General features: G+C 33.9%; 1 protein-coding gene across 19 annotated transcripts in view; it reads right to left on the bottom strand.

Moving 5' to 3' along the window:
- Positions 1–18,571, bottom strand: part of LOC100113758 (AP-3 complex subunit mu-1) — an 835,720-nt gene that overhangs the window by 690,255 nt on the left and 126,894 nt on the right. For 13 of the 19 annotated variants that reach the window (XM_032601272.1, XM_031933577.2, XM_032601274.1 and 10 more), the window contains one exon: positions 15,338–15,447. The exons of the other annotated variants lie outside the window; for them this stretch is intronic. In XM_032601272.1, coding sequence (XP_032457163.1) covers positions 15,338–15,351 — 14 coding nt within the window. In that variant the 5' untranslated portion in view covers positions 15,352–15,447. The remainder of the gene's footprint in view (positions 1–15,337; positions 15,448–18,571) is intronic. 19 annotated transcript variants of the gene reach the window in all.

Consider the following 18,571-nt stretch of genomic DNA (forward strand, 5'->3'; position numbering starts at 1 on the left):
TGTTTTATTGCCCTCACCGCTTCAAAGGGCAAGAACAGACTGAGATATAAAAGAACTGTCCTGGCTATTTATATACAAAGTTGTGCATGTGTAGACTGCATATACATATCAGATATATACTATATATAAATATTAGAAAAATTTTATAAGCCATTACCTGCACATTGATTTTAACGCTTTCGTAGTTTTCCCTTCCAACGTTAACCAACGTTATTTCGTTGCCCGACTTTCACGGCGTGGACGTGCTGGTAAGGAATTTTTTTGAGAGTCATATTTTTTTTATATTGTATCGGCAGTATTCGCATTATATTGTGATATATGATAGCGGCATACTTATTATCATTAATATGATGCTGTTAATTATTATTATATTATTGTGTTGTGCATTTCAGCGCTGCATTTCATAAATGCTGCTGCCGGTTCTTATATTATATCGTTATATATTCTAGCGCTGCCTTTATTTCTATACTGCTGCCGATTATTATATGATTTTGTTATGAATTCCAGCGCTGCATCTATTAGATGCTGCTGCCGGATTTTATAAAATATCGTTACGAATACCAGCGCTACATATACTAATATGCTGCTGCCGAGTATGAGCTATAATAATTCTAATGAATTACAAAATTTCCTTTTATACTATATTTTTAGTGAAAATTTTATTTTTATTTTTTGTATTTAGTAATTTTATTATAGCATTGTTGAGTAATGACACTTTTAAATTTTGTCCGTGCATTACCCTTGAAAGAGCAACGTATAATTGACCATGACTAAAAACTGGTGATGGCAAGTAAATACCAACTTTGTTATATGTTGAGACTTAATCGTGCTAGGACCATGCATGCTTGGGGAGAAATAACGTGTACACAGGATTTCACAATAAAACACTATTAATTGATAACACCTTAAGTTAATCATCTACTGATGATACAAACGTAGTCAAGCTATTGTATGAGAATATAATTAGTACATAAAAAGTAATCGAACAGACAAACTAAAACGCGTGTTGACCGCTCGAGTGCATAAGGCGAATTGAGCGCCGCCGTCGGACAGCGACGTCAGAACTGGCTGTCTCGCGGCATAGAGAGGAGAGCGTTGAGCCGCGTAGCTCTGTGTTGGACCTGCCGTCTCTAGCGAGCAGACATCTGCTCGTTAATACCCAACATTATATGATTGTCCTTTTAATTTATTTATTGCCATTGCGAAACCTAATCTCGAAGAAAATTGTTTTCGTTGCATATTAAATGGTATTTCTTCTTTAGAAGATAATAAATGAATTCTTGGTATTCAAACCAATTTTCCAACATGTTTTTCTGTCAAAATTTCTGCTTGAATTGAATATTTTAACAATTTTTTATCAGCTAACCTCGTCCCATTACAAAGACCTTTATTAATATTTAAATTTCTTAAAGGTATTACAATGGTTCCAAATTTTAATACCAATTTATGTGCTGAAAGTCCATTGTCCATTAGGTGTTAATGAATTAAAATATTCTGTTAGTAACATAAAATTTAAATTTTCTCCATTATCATTTTCTGCTGTATCGATGCTTAAGTATTTGACAGCTTGACCTTCTACAATGTTTAAAATTTCATTATTTATAGAAATTACATCACTATTTTTAGGAGCCAAAATAACTTTATCACAACGTTTTATCGTCTGTTCTTGTCTCTCGTCCGAAAATTTCAGTTATAATATCCTTTTCTTCCGTTATTATATCGACAGGAATTTCAAACAATTGATGTTCTTTTTCATAAGAATTTTTACATTTTCCGTTGCCTACATCTAATAGCCATTGCTTAAAATTATTATCATTGTCGAAAATACGAAGATTTTCATTTAGTGTCATGCGTGTGAAATTCATCTATAAATGACTATGTTTCTTCTGTACGACTACCATGACGGACAACAGGTAATGTCTGTCTAAAATCTCCAGACGCTAATATAGTTTTACCACCAAATATTTTTTTCTCATTACATATATCTTAAAGAAGACGATCGACTGCTTCAAAAGCAAATTTCGATGTCATTGATATCTTATCCCATATTATAATTTGCACATATTTTAATTTTTTATCATCATTTGAGTTAGGTTTTACATTACATGTTGTGCATTGAGTTATATTAGGTGGCAGTTCAAATGTCGTATGGACCGTTTCGCCATTATTTAATAAATTTGCAGCAATGCCTGTCCAAGCTTTACATAAAAATGGTATATTAAAATATTTTAAATAGTCTATCAAAACATTGAGTAAATAACTTTTTCCACTTCCTCCTGGTCCATCAATAAAAATGCAGTTGTTATGTTTAGTATTTAAACTTTTCAAAACTTCGTTAAATATATTTTTCTGATTAACTTTTAAAGATTCTAAGTTTATTTGTAACTTATTAGTTTATCATGTTTGTTATATAATGTTACTTCATCATTATATTCTTCTATGCATGCGGTTATAACGGGTAAATTAAAATCACTTAACGAATATATATTTATTTGCAAATTTTTCTCAATTCTATTAAGTGCGATATTTTCACCAACATTTTTTTCTTATTTAGGGTGATAAAAGTGATTTTCATATTTTTCATATAATTCTTTTGCGTTAATAGGATTATGATGAATACAAATAAAGGCGAATAACGCACATAATGCACTAGGAAACTCTAATTAAGTTGCTTCTTCTAAACATCTATCCCATTCTCTATCTTCCAACTGTTTAATCAACTGTTTAGCTATAGCGGTTTCATACAAATTTCATTAAATTGATACTTGTAAATGTGAAAGGAGCAACTTCGTTTAAAAATTTACGTACTATTGATGCTATATTATATTCTAAAGAATCAATCTAATGAAATAACGTTTTTGATCCTTCAGATTGACTATATACATTCTGCTTAATATTGGTTAAATATTTTGTTTTCTTTTGTTCCATTGTTTTAATTTTTCATCAAACGTATAATGAACTAGTATTTGCTTTAATATCTATTTGGTTTAGTTTAAAATATGCTGTTAACGTAGTTTCTACTATTGCATTTATAATTTTTTTTTTCGTTTCCTTTTTCAAAATATACTGAGACGGCAGGCCCAGCCCGGAGATAAGAGAGCAGCGATAGATAACTTGCCTGGCGTAGGCAAGTTACCGACCGACTGGCGCTAGTTGCTAATTGTAAATAGTCTACCTATGTGCTGGTAGATGGCGTGCGCGTATGTAACACAGGAGAGAGGATGCGATTCGGGTGTATAAGGAGCCCCGGAGCCAGCAGAGAGCATTAATGATCTGGCTCTCAACTAAGTAACATGCGAATAGTAGTACTCGCTTCGTGCTCTGGTTTCCACCATACCCATTATTCTATGAGCCCCAGGATCTCGAAGAATAGGCGTGCAGTCCACTCCCTCTCCTGTAGGCTCTGAGATCCAGTATCGCTTATAAATCATCATCAAGTGAATAAATGAATGGCATTCATACATATATTAATAATTAAAACCCTTTATTTGTTCATCCACTCCCATCCCCCCTTCAGATGTGTCACCGGTTCAGGATGGTAGTACCCTGTTCTTAAGTGGGGCTATCTGGTCAAAGATTCATGGTGAGATGGTAGTACCTCACACAACAGTCTAATAGCTGCGTGGTTTACCTAAGTGTGCGGGACATGCGTAGTGGGCATACCCTACTCATCTCCAATAACACGCGAGCAGCTCTCTTCTGATGGATCCCACACTTCAGAGGATAGGGAAGGCTTTTGTCCACTCAATAGATATTATCGGGTGAATCAAAGTCTATTGTCGTTCTTTGGATGTGCTTATCTCCTGGCTTACGAACCTCAAGTCACGAGTTCCTCGCCTTCGCGTACTAACCCATCGCGGACTGTTTCAGTACATATTGTTCATCTTTATCATGAATAGCTAATCGTTTTATAGTATGCGATATTTTATTTAATGCATATTCTAATAACTTGTTCTATTTCAATTTCTATTTTTATAGATTATTTTTCTACCATCGTTTCTTCGTTTATATAATGGATATCCTGTTGTTTGAAAATTAGTATTATTCATAAACTTTTTTGGGAAATTCTTTGTACACTTGTCTTTATCTTCATACATAAATAAATATTTCAAATTTTGTACTTTACAAGGACCATGTATCATGAATTGTTTTACAATACTATATAAATTTAGATAAATGTCTTTATTTGAAATTTCTGCACTTATAAGGTCATCTATTATTTCGGGAGTACCAAGTTTATCATTTTTATCTAAAAATAATAACATGTGCATATGAGGAATTCCTCGTTTTTGAAATTCAATAATATAAGTATAAGCAACACTTTTTCCTAAAACTCCTTTCTTAATTACTAATTCTTTAAATTCTTTGACTTTTTGTTGAAATACCTTAGCAACAATATCTGGTCTATCGATACCAGTTTTATATTCTTCTAAATTTTCGATTATTTCTTTCCATTTTGGATTGTACGTCATTGTCAAAAATAAATCAGGTTTACCATAATGATTAACAAGAGTCATAGAATCAATATAATTTTGTTTGAAACATTGAGGACTTCCAATAAAATTTGTAACGATAGGCCTTTCCCCCGGATGTTAAATATTCAGTCAGATCCAGGATTCGGATAGGGGAAAGGCATAGCAATGGGTCTGTTTGTATTATTCAATAATAATAGTAATGTATATTTTGCAACAAAACAATAGTATGTGGGTTTAGATGTTAAACCCGTCTGAAAAAGAAATCAAGTATACGATTAGTTAAGAATATTTTGCCTTTACGATCAGAATTGTTTAAACTAGCGCGGTTAACAATATATTAGCAAGGTTACGCAATGACGGTACGCTTACGATTATACGGTTGCGGCATCCGTGTATCGGGTCGGTATCGGTATTACGGAACCGTGACGGATTTTGAGGTTAGGATTTTTCATTCGGGTACAGCGGAGTCGTGTGCGCACGGCTACGTCGGTCCGGATGGGCCGCGTAACAACGGTTTTGATCGCCCTGTGAGCTCACAGTTGCGGTCAGAACGGTTTTGCGGTATTTTGAGGTTATTCTCGGATTCGTAGAGTCGTGAGCGCACGGCTCTATGGATCCTCGTTGCTTGTCAGTGACAGAGGGAGCAGCAATGCATCAGGATGTAGGCTAAAGGGTTTCGGCAATTCTGGGTATCGTCCACGTATGCTCACGTGGGCGAGACTCGGTGTCGTTTGGACGTTCTAAATCATTTCGTGTGCTCACGACAACAATCCGGGATTCGGCCTTCGGTGCTGCTAACTAGTCGTCCCGTGAGCTCACAAGACGATTTCCTCGGCGAGGGTCTATCTCTGGCTCTCCCTGCAATATTGTGTGCTCACGGTACTGTCTGGATCGGAAGATCGAGTAAAACTGCCCGTTGCGCCGCGCGGTCGGCCTTATAAAGCCGGTGCGTACGCGTCGCTCTGTGTGCGCCGCCTGACGCGTTACGGCTGAGTCGGTTGTCGGCTGCCACGGTTTGCTCTCGTGTGGACTCGCCTTTCAGTTGGTGCGCGCACGCGCTCAGTTCGCGTCGTGCGGACTATTCTTTCGCTTGTTGCGCGCGCGCGCGCTCGCCTCGCATGCAGAGTCTATTGCGGCCGCCTTCACGTATGTTTATGTGCAAGACTCGTGCCTTGTCACAAATTTGATGGTAATATAAACATTTTTCCAATTTTTATATTTTTAGACTCTTCCTCTTTATGCAAAGAATCCATTATAATATTCACTTCTTAACACATTTTGATTTTTTCTCATAAAATATAATCTGGAATTTTCAACTTTTACAAAAGCGTCTACGATCGCCTGTTGTGTAATTTTTCCTAAATTAAGGTGAGGATTGGATTTATTTCTAACACTGAACCTATAGTTGTAAAATTGAAAATTAGAAATGTTACTATTACCAACTTTACAGTTCATATTAGACATTCATCCATAACCACCATTTAGATAAATAAGAGGATATATCATTGGATCTGTGTGTTTACTTATTAAAGGGATAGTAATTGGTTTATCATGTCTTGAATATAAATAACGATATCAAATTCAACAGGTGGTTGACCGTCTTCTCCAACAAAAATAATTGCAACTTCATTGCAAGTAGCTTCGTTATATGAATTTTTATCTAAATTGTTATTTCGTTTTATGCCATATTAACTATCCTTGGCTGACGGTTACTATTATTACATCGTTTAATTTCTTCTTGTTCTACCTAATACATCATTTTGTAAGCTTCAGAATAAGGATTAATTTTTCTAAATAAATTATCTAATCGACTTAATAGTTTTAATTTTGTGTCTGAATTACTGTTATTACTTTGTCGTTAAGTTGTTGCCATTTCATTATCTAAAATATAAAAATGTCCGTATTTTCGTGCTTCATCTTTATTTGGATGTAAAGCATAAACATATATTTGACCACAAATTCTTATGATTTGAGGACCATGACCAGGTATTTTGTCAAAATTAGCACCAAAACTTGCAAAAGCCAAAGAATTATTGTATTTACGAATATTTTTACGAAAATTAATGATGTCCCCCGATAACCTGTAGCCAATAACATCAAGTCATCAGGATGATGAGGATTCTCTGGCAAATCTATTTTTCCTCTATGACAACAATAAGAAAAATCTCCGGTACCTTCAAGAAAAAAAAATGTATATATACATACATATATTTATATAAAAATATAATTAAATAACTAATAAAAGTATATATACAAAGTTTATAACATCTTGAATGATTTAATTTTAAAAAATGTATTACTTTCTTTTTGTCTAATCAATCTGCCTGGTTTTTAACACCATTAAACATTTTCTTTTTTAAAAACATTAAAAAATACAGATTAAATACAAAAACAATTTAATCAAATGATAATATATCTGTTCCCTTGCAGAATCTTATGACACAAAATTTACAATATTTTAAAAATATCAACTTTTATATAATTGAAAATTTAAATTCTGAAAAATTTATTTTAAATGCACTTTTTACAATGAATGTTGAAATAAATCCCCATTGAAATACAACCGAGCGCTAGCGAGTGAGGTGATTATTGCTAGTTATTATAATTATGAATACTATTTTCAGTTTGAACTATATTACAAATTTAACAAAAAAGCGATGCTCGTGAATTTTTAATACGGATTTGAGAAATTATTAATAATTATATGGTTGAGAAATTATATTTTATAGGCTTTATACATTTTTTATTTATTTCAACCATTGATTATAAAATAATAATATTATTTTACGAAACTAAATTTTTTTTAATTTTCATGCAAATCTAATATATATGGCAACAGCTCTATTAATGTAATGTAATATATCCATACAATCAAAATACGAAAATTTTTACAAAATTATTTGAAATGTGCACAAGTCGCGATACAAATGACAATCTATTGGTTCCAGATCGACTGTCATCACGTAACCCCTATTTTAAAATCTCTTAATTTGTCCGTACTGGGTTCTAAGAAAATCCTACATCGCCTGCACCTCTGCTACTGTAACAGCAATGATAACAAAACAACATCTTCGTCATACGTTGCTACAAAACTTGCAGAATTATTGGTGCGAGAAAAAGTAAACAAAAAAACATACCTTCATTTGCCCTGCTCATTGTTCTTGTTCATGCGGAGTGCAATAGCGATCTAAAATTTGATTTTTTCCTTAACGTGGGTGAGCAGCTAGAGTCATCCACCGCAAGCTTGGACTGCATCAAGCTTATTCTTTATGAAAATAGGGAGGATACGGCGAAAATGGAACATATCTGCCTCTTCCAAACCGATATTTGGCATCGCAATATGGTACTCTGTAAAAAAAGTGCAACAAATGCATTTACAAAATATACGACGAAAACGACAAAATACAGATAACTACGGAACTGCTATTGGCATCCGAGAGGCAAAAAGCATGACAAGCTAGTTTATGCTAATCTCAAATTTCCGTTAAAAACGACTGCGAGCGCGCGCCTTTTTCTGACTCCAAAATTATATCTCTACACGGAGATGAAAACCGATCGTATAACACTCGCGAAACATAATGAAAAATTAATTTTACCTTGCTTGATCACAGCCATATCGAAAGGAAGGCGCTGATGAGGCTATCTGGATGGCCTCTCGTCAGAAATAATTGAAAATAAGCCTTGTCGGAGATTGGAGACGTCCTGATAATTTTAGCGCTTTAACAGCGGTGCCTGCTCCAAAACGTCAATCGTTGGTGATCGGAGAAAGAGCACTCGCGTAATCTGGTTCTCTGCTTCCTGTCGTGATGACCAGCACTGACTTGTGCAAACGTCGTCGTCAGAGATCAGATGCAGAATAGTTGAGCACACGCGTCTGAAACCGCACCTCACATTTATCACTAGTTTTACTTCGAATATCAAATGTGCGCTCACTTCAGTTGCGTTCCGATGACAGCGCCACCGCGCAACTAGCTCGCATACGCGCGCTTCTGCTACGCGACTGCGAATGTATATTGCGTGTTGTCGAATGCATGTCGCCGCCCGTGGTCCGCCGCGCGGCCGCACGTGAACGTAACCTTTTCTGCATATACACAGTACTTCTGAAGCTATGCAGAGAGCAGTAAATGCAGAACCGCGCTGATAATTCTAGCTGTGGTTTAAAAAAGGATGGAATGCTGAGTAATCATGACCCGTTTGCAAGCTTCTTTGAGGACTTTGATGTTCACTTCCCTGTCACCGTTACCCAGGCACAGGATTAGTGAGTATCCATGGTTTGACTTTCTCTGTATAATATTTTAAATGTAGAGCTCACTCCAAATTATGCTTGGTTTAAATGCTGTAGGTATTGTAAAAAGAAAAGTACTTGGGTAAGATCTGGACAAAACCCTGATCCATTCTCATCATAATGGAGGGGCCAGGCCAACCGTCAGGCCAGGTGCTCCTGCTGACTTTGTTCATTATACGGTTTAAGGTGACGATAGACCAGCATCCGGTTAGATTTTTTGTTTATAAAATACCCCACGTACTTTTTTTTTGATATTGTTACTCAATGGTGAGTACTACTAGCTACTAGCCTAGCTGAACTCACGCATTTATTACTTGATTGATGAATTAATTACAATGACTTGTGATTTTTGTAGGTACGAGTTGGTGGTATTCACTGCTTCGATGGAAATTTACGGTGCTCCTGTTGCTGACAAATTGGACAATAACAGGGGCATACTGAGGCGCAGATACTACAGGCAACACTGTACGCCTAAAATTGGTTCTCATTTCTACGTATGCTGCATGTGTAATATAACAAGTAAACAAATAAATGTTATTACAGCTCCACTTGTCATGTTAACTTTCTAATCTCTTACATTCATTGCTATCTTATCTTAATTACCAGAGAATAAAGACAGTGACAATAAAAGTTCTACGATTATTTATAAGGAGCAACGCAGAGAAGCCCATACTCAAGCAGAACAGAAGCGTAGAGATGCCATTACACTGAGAGAAATGTAGAGTTGGATTAACCGGAAACTTCGGCAGTTTTTACCGGAGCGCTCAAGCAAATTGTTTAAGGTTGAATCTGCCTTAGCACTACCGCTGTTTTTACCTGGCAGTAAGCATAAGTATAAAAATTGAATATTTAATAAGTGATTCATTGTTTTGGCATGAAAATTGGTTTACAAGTCCTCAGAGTACAGTTTATCGTATTTGTAAATTTTCATGATCCCAAAGCAGAAGGTTTGCTTAGCTCTGACGAGCTTACGGCAACATCGGGTTTTAAGGGCAATGCAGGTCTACTTTACATTTAGGCTTTTACATGCAGGCTTCCAGATAAGCCAAGAGACTTTACAGGTATGTCACATTGTACTCTGAGGGCTTGTAAACCAATATTCTTGGCTGAACAATGCATTGATTTATAATTATTTAAATTTTGTGCTTCAGCATAAGTATACAAATTTTGAAGTTAAGAGGTTAGTTTGTACATATTGCAATACTTATTCTTAAACCTTTCGCAAAACTTTTACAAATTCCACGAAACTAATAGGTCCCATGTGAATTTGTTACTCGTTGTGATATGATATGCTAAAAACCATAAACATATAAGTAAAACCTCACGTGTTCGACGCGGCTGATATAGCGCGGGGAGGAGCCAAGCTTGGACTACTGCAAACTTCGGTAGAATCTGCCTGAGTCCACCGCTAAATCAGCTGTGGTCGTCCAAGGCTAATACAACAGAAAAATGTACGACTATTCTAACTCTACATTTCTCTCAGTGTAAGAGAGGATATGACACGCTTTAAGATCTCGTACCTACGTGCCAACAAACTGATGCAAACCTTGCAGCTATTCTGAAATTTTGTAGATAACCGAGAGGACACAAATAGTAGCCAGACAGGGCGTCAAGGAAGGAGGTAATGCTTAAACTTACCTTATTCATTCACATCTAATGCAAAGAATGAATTATTACCTGCTTTCTTTATCTTTCAGAGTAACGTTCAGGTTAGAGGTGATAGTTTAGCTAGTGTTCTTATCTTGGATCATGAATATCCAAACAGTGTCTTACACTCTCATTTACAAGAGTACTGGATGAGTTTGCATGGCCAAGTACTCCACATACACACGTGTCCTACATTAAAAGAAGCAACCGCAGATTTTCAGCAAGTTAACAAATGTTTGGCCAAATATAAAAATATGTTTTTTAAATTATGTCAGATGATTGATCTAAGGACTCAATATCATTACTCATCTCTAAGGATTTAAGAATTGTAACTGTTTTCTGTGGCTTTGTATTTCCAATTGCTAGTTTTTTGAATGCATCTTGTGGTTCGATGCTACTAGATTCAAAGGATTAAATTCTTTTTTTCTCAATCGAACTTACTCTATTGCTTCAACATGTTTTATTAATGTGAAATATAGTGTTAAATAAAGAACAAGATATTATTTTTGTTTTTATTAATTTTTATTATGCAACTAATGCTAAACTTTTTTAGACATTGTCCTTAAAATTATGCATCAAGCGAGTCTCCACTATAAGGTAATAATTAATCCAATTATTTTTAACACTATTGTTTTAAATCTACTACTAATTAACTTTTTAAATAATTATTACCCGACAATGACGACTCGCCTAATTTTATAATTTAAATTTTCCCTATTTCACATTAACCCGAATGCGCGCGATTTTATAGAACCACTACCGAACCCGAGAATCAGCGCCAACCTAACCTTTCTGCGTCAGCCCCGATAATACCGGGACCCGCCACCATACGGTTGCGCGAGATTCAAAAGTATTTTTGCCAGACACTGTACATTATGGCGATTTTTTTCGGCATAAGATGTTGAAAAGAACTGATAGTGTAAAAATCTGCCCAAGAACGAGGGTTAAGTGTACTAATCAGTTATTAATTTATTTTCGTTGTTAATTACAAGAATATTTACATCATTATATTTATTTACAAATAATATCTATTACGAAATAAACGAAATAATATAGCACGAAATAAACGATACTTTGACCGTTTCCTGATGAGGGTGTCATTGCTTTGCCGAAACGTCGACGGATAAAAAAAATACTGTATTTTATTCTACAAATTCTGTATTTTTTTACCTACATCTTGCCTCGGGAAGGTCAATAAACGGTCTCCAATATTTTTTATTCAATCACCGAGGGATAGAGTCAAAATAGAGAAATAAATGTCCTCTATTACACTATTTATAAGGAAGTAGAAGCCTTAAGTGCATAAAAACTACCTGCACCATTTATAGAACTCTTGGATGTAAGACAAACCAACGGAACAGAGCACCCTTACTTTGGGTTTTTTGGCTCCCCCTCAATTTGGGTTATTGGGTTGAAAGTATGCCTTTTTAACGTTATTTTTAACCCGACTTTCGTTATTGGGTTAATAATAAATGATTTTTACGTAATTTTACTGTTTCTGGCTCCCCCTCATTTTAAGTTATTAGCTCCCCTCATTGTGGCGCCCCCTTATTGGGCTACCCTCTCATTTTGGCTTGCCTTCATTATAACTTCCCCTTATTTGGGCGGCCCATGATATATATTTTAAACTTTTCTGCTTCGCTCGCCAATGTCCCATTTAGATAAAATGCTATGATTAATTATCTATTAATTTACTAAACATGCAATTCAGAAAGTACTGACAGATTTTCACACCACCCAAGGGGTACTGCCATGAACATACTGTAAATTTCTTAAATGTCATTACTAACATTTATTACTCTTTATATAAGTGTCTTTACATTTATATTTTCACATTTATTATGTGTTTTTCTTCAATGTTAATGACTTATTATTAAAGTAAAATGTTTTTTAGTATCAAATTTATTTAATTTTTGTTATTAATTGATTAACAAAAGAAATGGTATCCCCAGTAGGCCTATTCTACTCTTATAATTTGCATTATCAAACTTTTGCTTGCATTTAAAATATAATTAAAAAAAATAACCTTTCTTATATTTGTCCAATATGAAAACATGTATGTACATTTTTCGATCATGTTTCATATATATTGCTTTTCTATGGACCTATATGAGCATACTACTTTAAAGTTTTTCTAAAAAAAATTAGATACATCAATATAAATATAGTAATAAAATGATTACAGCACAATATTACTTATGTAATTTCATATGTCTTCTTAAATTGTCAGCTCTATAAAATCTTTCGTTATAATAAGTACATATTTGTATATTTTTTACATGTAAAAGTAATTGACGAATAAGGTGATTATGTCTTTTGAATAATATTCCGCATCTGTGACAAAGAAAGATTTTAATGGCTGCATGCTCCCTTATGTGCCTTGAATAATTTTTCTTGAAATTAAATCTCGAATCACAAATTCTACAAATGTATTGAATCCTATGTGAGTGTTCTTGGTTTTGAAGAGGATCTGATTCCATTTTTTTGTTAATTGAATAAAAACTTCTGATTGGGATTTCATACTTATATTTTGCATACTTATAACATTGTATTCAAATCTATAAAATATACTAACAAAAATTTCCATGAAATGACAATGACTAAAGTGGATATTATCATCGGAGAACAAACATTTGCACTTATTTAAACGCTTCTGCCCAAACAATATTTTTTTTAAGTTGGGTCAACGTCGGTTTCATTCTGAATAAACAATTAATTTTCATTTTTACATCTAGAAAGGGCAACATACAACTGACCGTGTGAAAAAAGTGGCTTATGAGTATAAATACCAACTGTGTCAAAACTTTGTCCTTGCGATTTATTTATAGTCATGGCAAAAGCCAAAATTAGAGGAAATTGTCGACGAAATAATACGAAAGGCAAAGATGTAAATCCACCGGTGTCTAAAATAATTCTTGGAATAAAAGCAGTAGTTCCCTTTTGATCACCTGTAATAATCTCAGCTTTGATATTATGTTTGAACCGTTTTATTATTTTCAATCTGGTACCATTGCAAAGGAATTTCAGAGAATTTAAATATTCTGTTGGATACTTTAATTCAGCAACACTATGAATTTTATCAACACCTTTATGTCTAGCGTAATCGATAATATAATATATAGCTTCCTTGCTATTAATTTTTTCAATATTTTTTTGTAAATATCTTCATTATGGGGCGATAAAATGATTCTGTTTGAATGATCATTATTTACAGATATAACTGAACCGTAAATTTTATTGCATATGTTATCAGTTTTCCATTTAGCTGGAATCTTAAAACTGTCAATATGTCCATTACCAGTATTTAAAAGAAAAGATGAAAAATTAATATTTTCCGATCTCATATTTATCTTTAATTTTAACACCTTGAAATTCTCCAGAATATACACGAATGAATGCTATAATTTCCACTTCACTGCCGTACGTACCATTCATTAACATATGCATTTTATAAGTACTTCTATCAGTAATTTTTAAAGATTCGTCGCCTACGATAAATGGCTCAAAATATTCCCAATTCTGATAAACATGATTTACAATTTTGGCTCTAATTTTCATATGATTTTCTTCCGTATTAAACAAAAAATACGAAAAGCAACGAAAGAAGCAATTGCCATCTCCAAGGATTTTTTTTGCTATTTCACATTCTGAAATTTTATTAGATATTCTATCTATCTACTATGTCAAAATTTTATAGATTAAAAATACTTAACTTTCAATGTTGAGTATGGTTCTCTTTATCCCTCTTTTCCTCTTTCTCTCTCTGAGTGTGCGAATGCTTTTGTCAAAGATGTATGTTGGGCTGTTGATGACTGAGACTATAATGCATATTGGAAAGTTCTGTTTGTGTATTTTAACGAGAGCATAAGCTCTTGGTATTGTTGTGTTTTCTAATTTATTGTCGACACCTTTGAATGCGGAATGGTAGACCAACCCTCTCCCTGCCACGCGCAGATTCGACTACTGATACATATAATCTCCTCGACGCTCCTGCTGTACTGCTACCTTTATGCCAGTCTCTTGACATTCTCACAACTTATTCAATCTCCCCTCCCCTAAATCTCACACACCCTTGTCATATGTCAGTTCAACCACATCTGAACTGACCATATACCCGTTATCTCCCTCTGGATGAGAGTGATAGTGATAATAATGTATATTGTTTGTTAGATATCGTGCAAATGTGTGAATCTTTGTGTACAGGTAAAGTTTTCACATAATCTTTGCCATAATAAATGATCTAACTATTATTAGGAAACTATCAGAGTTCTCTGTGTTATAAAAACGGGTGACTGGCACTGCAACAGAACGAGTTCTATGGGATGCTATCAAGGCTATCGAAAGCTATGTAAACAGAGTATTAGGAGTATAGAGCTAGCTATCAACGCCAGCGAATCCCAAACTTATCCCCTATACTCCGCAACTGTAGTGCTCGGCTGTACTTCGGCTCGCAGCCCTCGTGCAGTCAAGACGCCTTTGCTCTATGCTTATACTTACCTTTGGATCTCCTTTGTATATAATAAAGCCACGTTTACATTTTAACCTATTTAACGCTCTTTTCTATTCGACGGCCGTCAATCACTTATTTTAACAGAAATAGTCTCGCGAGGGCAGTTATCACCCGAAATAAAATCTACTTTAGTATTTCATTCCACTCTCAGCCAAAAGGCTTCTATTTGAGTTTAAAAAGTGGGGTCATAACTTTTAAATTTTTCTCAAAATTTAAAAACTTTTTTAAATTATTACTTTTTTCGCAGATTTTTGCAAATGGGATTTGCAAAAAAACATGCTACTTTCGCGCTGCACTTAAGGCACAAAAAGTGGTCATTTTGGTTAAGTGTGGAATAAATGAATAGATAAATAAATAAATATATATGTATGAATATTTAGAAGAAACATTAAGACATAAATGTAAAAAAATGGTTCTAACCTTCTTGATTTCATATGGTACTGACTTCATTTTTTCATTAGAAGAAAACTTTCGTATCGTATAAGAATCCATTCAATTGTAATAAATGAGTTTCCATGGACTCAAAGTAACTGAAAACAAATCGATTCAACTTCAAATTTTTACATATTTAATAACTTAGACTTAGTAGTTAAATGTCAAATTGCCCTTATAATTTAACCAAAACAAAACATTCTTATTTTAATAAACTTATTTTGACGAAAATTAAATGAGAAATATTAATACGACGCTGTATTAAGGAAGTTAGCAGAAATAAATAGTAGCATGGCTCAACTTCACTAGGGTCTATATATCAGAGCAAACTAATAGCAAATCAGAACCAAACCAGACTTATAACCTAGAGTGAAACAAAATAGAATAAACTTAGTTTCCGCTCACTAATTTATAATGAAGCTGTCTGAAAACTTCGTAAGTTGCATTCACTAACCCATAAGATACAAACAAAAAGTTTTTCCAAAGTTTGGTTAAAGAAATAAACACAAAACTGATTTTTTGTAACCGCGGAAGCTTAAATTATCGCGTACAAATTCACCATTAACGCGGCCTCAGAATTTGCCGGATGCTCGTTAGACTGCAAGCAAGTGAGAGAGGAGAGGTGAGAAATGATGAACACGTGGCACTCACTAATCACTTGAGCAGCGTGCTCTTTTAATTATTAAATGCGTGTGTTACAAGTGTGAGTGTTTTAATTGTATTTTTAACAATAATAATATTCTAAACGCGTAGTGTGGATTTCGTTGTGTGTGTGTGTGTGTAAAAAACTAATGTGTGGGTTCATGGACGCAGAGACATAAAAGGTGTTATCTATACTGGTAGCGCCGGAACAAGAGGCTGCGGACACCTGAGCTCGCGCTTTTATGCTAATTGCTGACTTCGAGAGAGGGAGTGAGTTACGAGAAATGGCTCGCAGGGGGTCTCCGGTTTCCTAGAACCACGCGAATATTCGAATGGCGCGAACATTTGATGTACAAGTAATTTAAGTATTTGTCTAAAATGAAACCTTTCTTGAAGGTAAAATATAAAGATTAGTTTTTGTTCATTTGTATATTTCTAACAGTATACTTTGGTAACTGTATAATAATAGTATATGTATAGTTTCTTCATTACTTATACATTTGTTTGTATTTATAATATGTACATATCTATTTCTATAACTTTATTACATTTCTCTACACCAAGCTTTAGTTTTACACTTTTGCTTCCTCCTAGAGGAAGCTTTGTAATAGTAAAATTTTGAGCTTCTTCAAAACTTCTAGAAAATACTTTTTAGTGTGTTAGAAGTTCAAATCAAGTGTTTTTGGAAAATGTCCGAATGGATATGTGTGTGGATCTATTGATTTTTAAAAAACACTATTTTGCGTTTTTTTCAATCATCCCATTGTTACAAACAATTCAGCTATAATGCATTTGAAAGAGAATAAAATTACCTACTTTTCCTCGTTTGGTGCTCGGGATTGACCGCTTTATTCGGCAGATCAAATGAAAAAGGCGATTTTTTTATTAAATTCATATCTCTGAAACTAAACGTCATAACCTCGCAAAAAAAATTATGTCAATGGGTCACGTGTCAAACTATACCCCATTAATATTTCAAGTGATTTGACTACTTATTTTTTCAGTAATAAATCGAAAACTGAAAAAAATGAGTTTTTTTTGTGCCTCGATTACGGACGCAAGAAGGCCTGATAGCACTTGAGATTTCGGGAAAAAGTAGATATTTTATGTGTTTTGGCTAAGTTTATTGCACAGCTTTCAAACCCCTATGGTTCGTAAGATATCAAGGTTTCAATTTTTTTTTTTTTTGAAAATTTTTTGATTTCTTATATCTCTAAAACAATGTAGTCAAATACTTCAAAATTTTATTTGGCGATTCACTATAAAAAAAGCTATCTGCTGTTAAAATTTTAAACGATTCCATCAAGCGATTTCAACTAAAGAGCTAAAATGTAAAAATCGTTTTCTTGAAAATTGCGCGAGCGACTTATCTAATGAATAACTTGCTGTTTTGATGGTTAGGTTGGTTAGGAACACATGTAAACATGCGTGAATTTCTGTGAAAAAAAATTGACGACAGTGTTCGTATTCTATAATAAGAAAACAGAGGGTCTGCAAACTTTTGCACAATGAACTATCCAAAACTTTTATTAAATTGTGTATCAAAAATCGCCTCATACATTAGCAAGCAGATATATAGATATATTAAAACAATATTTTATTTATTGGACTTATAAATTTAGTTGGAGGAAGCTACGTGCCAATGAATTGGCAGCGGTTTTTAAAATTAAATAGCAATTTATCCATCGCCACATTATGATTACAAACCAGTCTCTGGTCCTAGCAATACCTATTAGTTTCTTAGAGTTTATAAAGGAAGCCGGCTCACTACTCACTCTCCTCATCTTGTTAATTGCAATGAAAATAAGGTAATGATCCGTAATATCTAGTTTGATTTTATAAGCGGCCGTAGTTAGATTTTTGGTTTTGATAAAAAATATTATCTATGCAAGAACATTCGGAATTGCCAATAGGTGGCCTTGTAATACCTACAAACTCGGGCATATAACCGTTTTCGAAGAATTTACAGACAAACTCTTAGCTAAAGTGAACACATTCAAGTAAGTCATTAATTACGAGGTGATTTTTGACCTTTTTCTTTTTGATAAGATAATTATTTATATCTAGTATTAATTCTGACTTATAAAAAACATAAAATCCATAGACAGCCGAGATTTCAAATTTATTATTATTATTTAATGTTATTCTAGAATTTATTATTTTCAACCTTCTCATTTCGACTACCTTAGTGCTTTGAAAAAGTTTATTATTAACAAAAACAATGACTTCATCATTCCTGTTTATATGTATAACTATGATTATAGTAGCTCTTATATTCGTTTTTTGAACTAGTTCATGAATATTATGGTTGATTTGCTCAAAAGTATCACAAATAATTATTGACGGTTTGTTTATTAAACATTCATGCTTCTAATGTTAATATGCATGATTAAATTAATGCTTTTGTTTATGACTCTATTAAAATTTTCTTATTATATCTAGAAAATAAAATTTATTCATTTCTAAGACATTTTTAGTCACTTTAGTCTTTTTGTTATTAAGAGTGGCCAATGCCTATAGATTTGATTATCCTCTGTTTCTTGTAACCCGCTGGTCTCGTGAAGTAGGGGTGTTCAGGTG

The sequence above is a fragment of the Nasonia vitripennis genome, assembly GCF_009193385.2.
Source record: "Nasonia vitripennis strain AsymCx chromosome 1 unlocalized genomic scaffold, Nvit_psr_1.1 chr1_random0004, whole genome shotgun sequence".
NCBI classification, from domain to species: domain Eukaryota; kingdom Metazoa; phylum Arthropoda; class Insecta; order Hymenoptera; family Pteromalidae; genus Nasonia; species Nasonia vitripennis.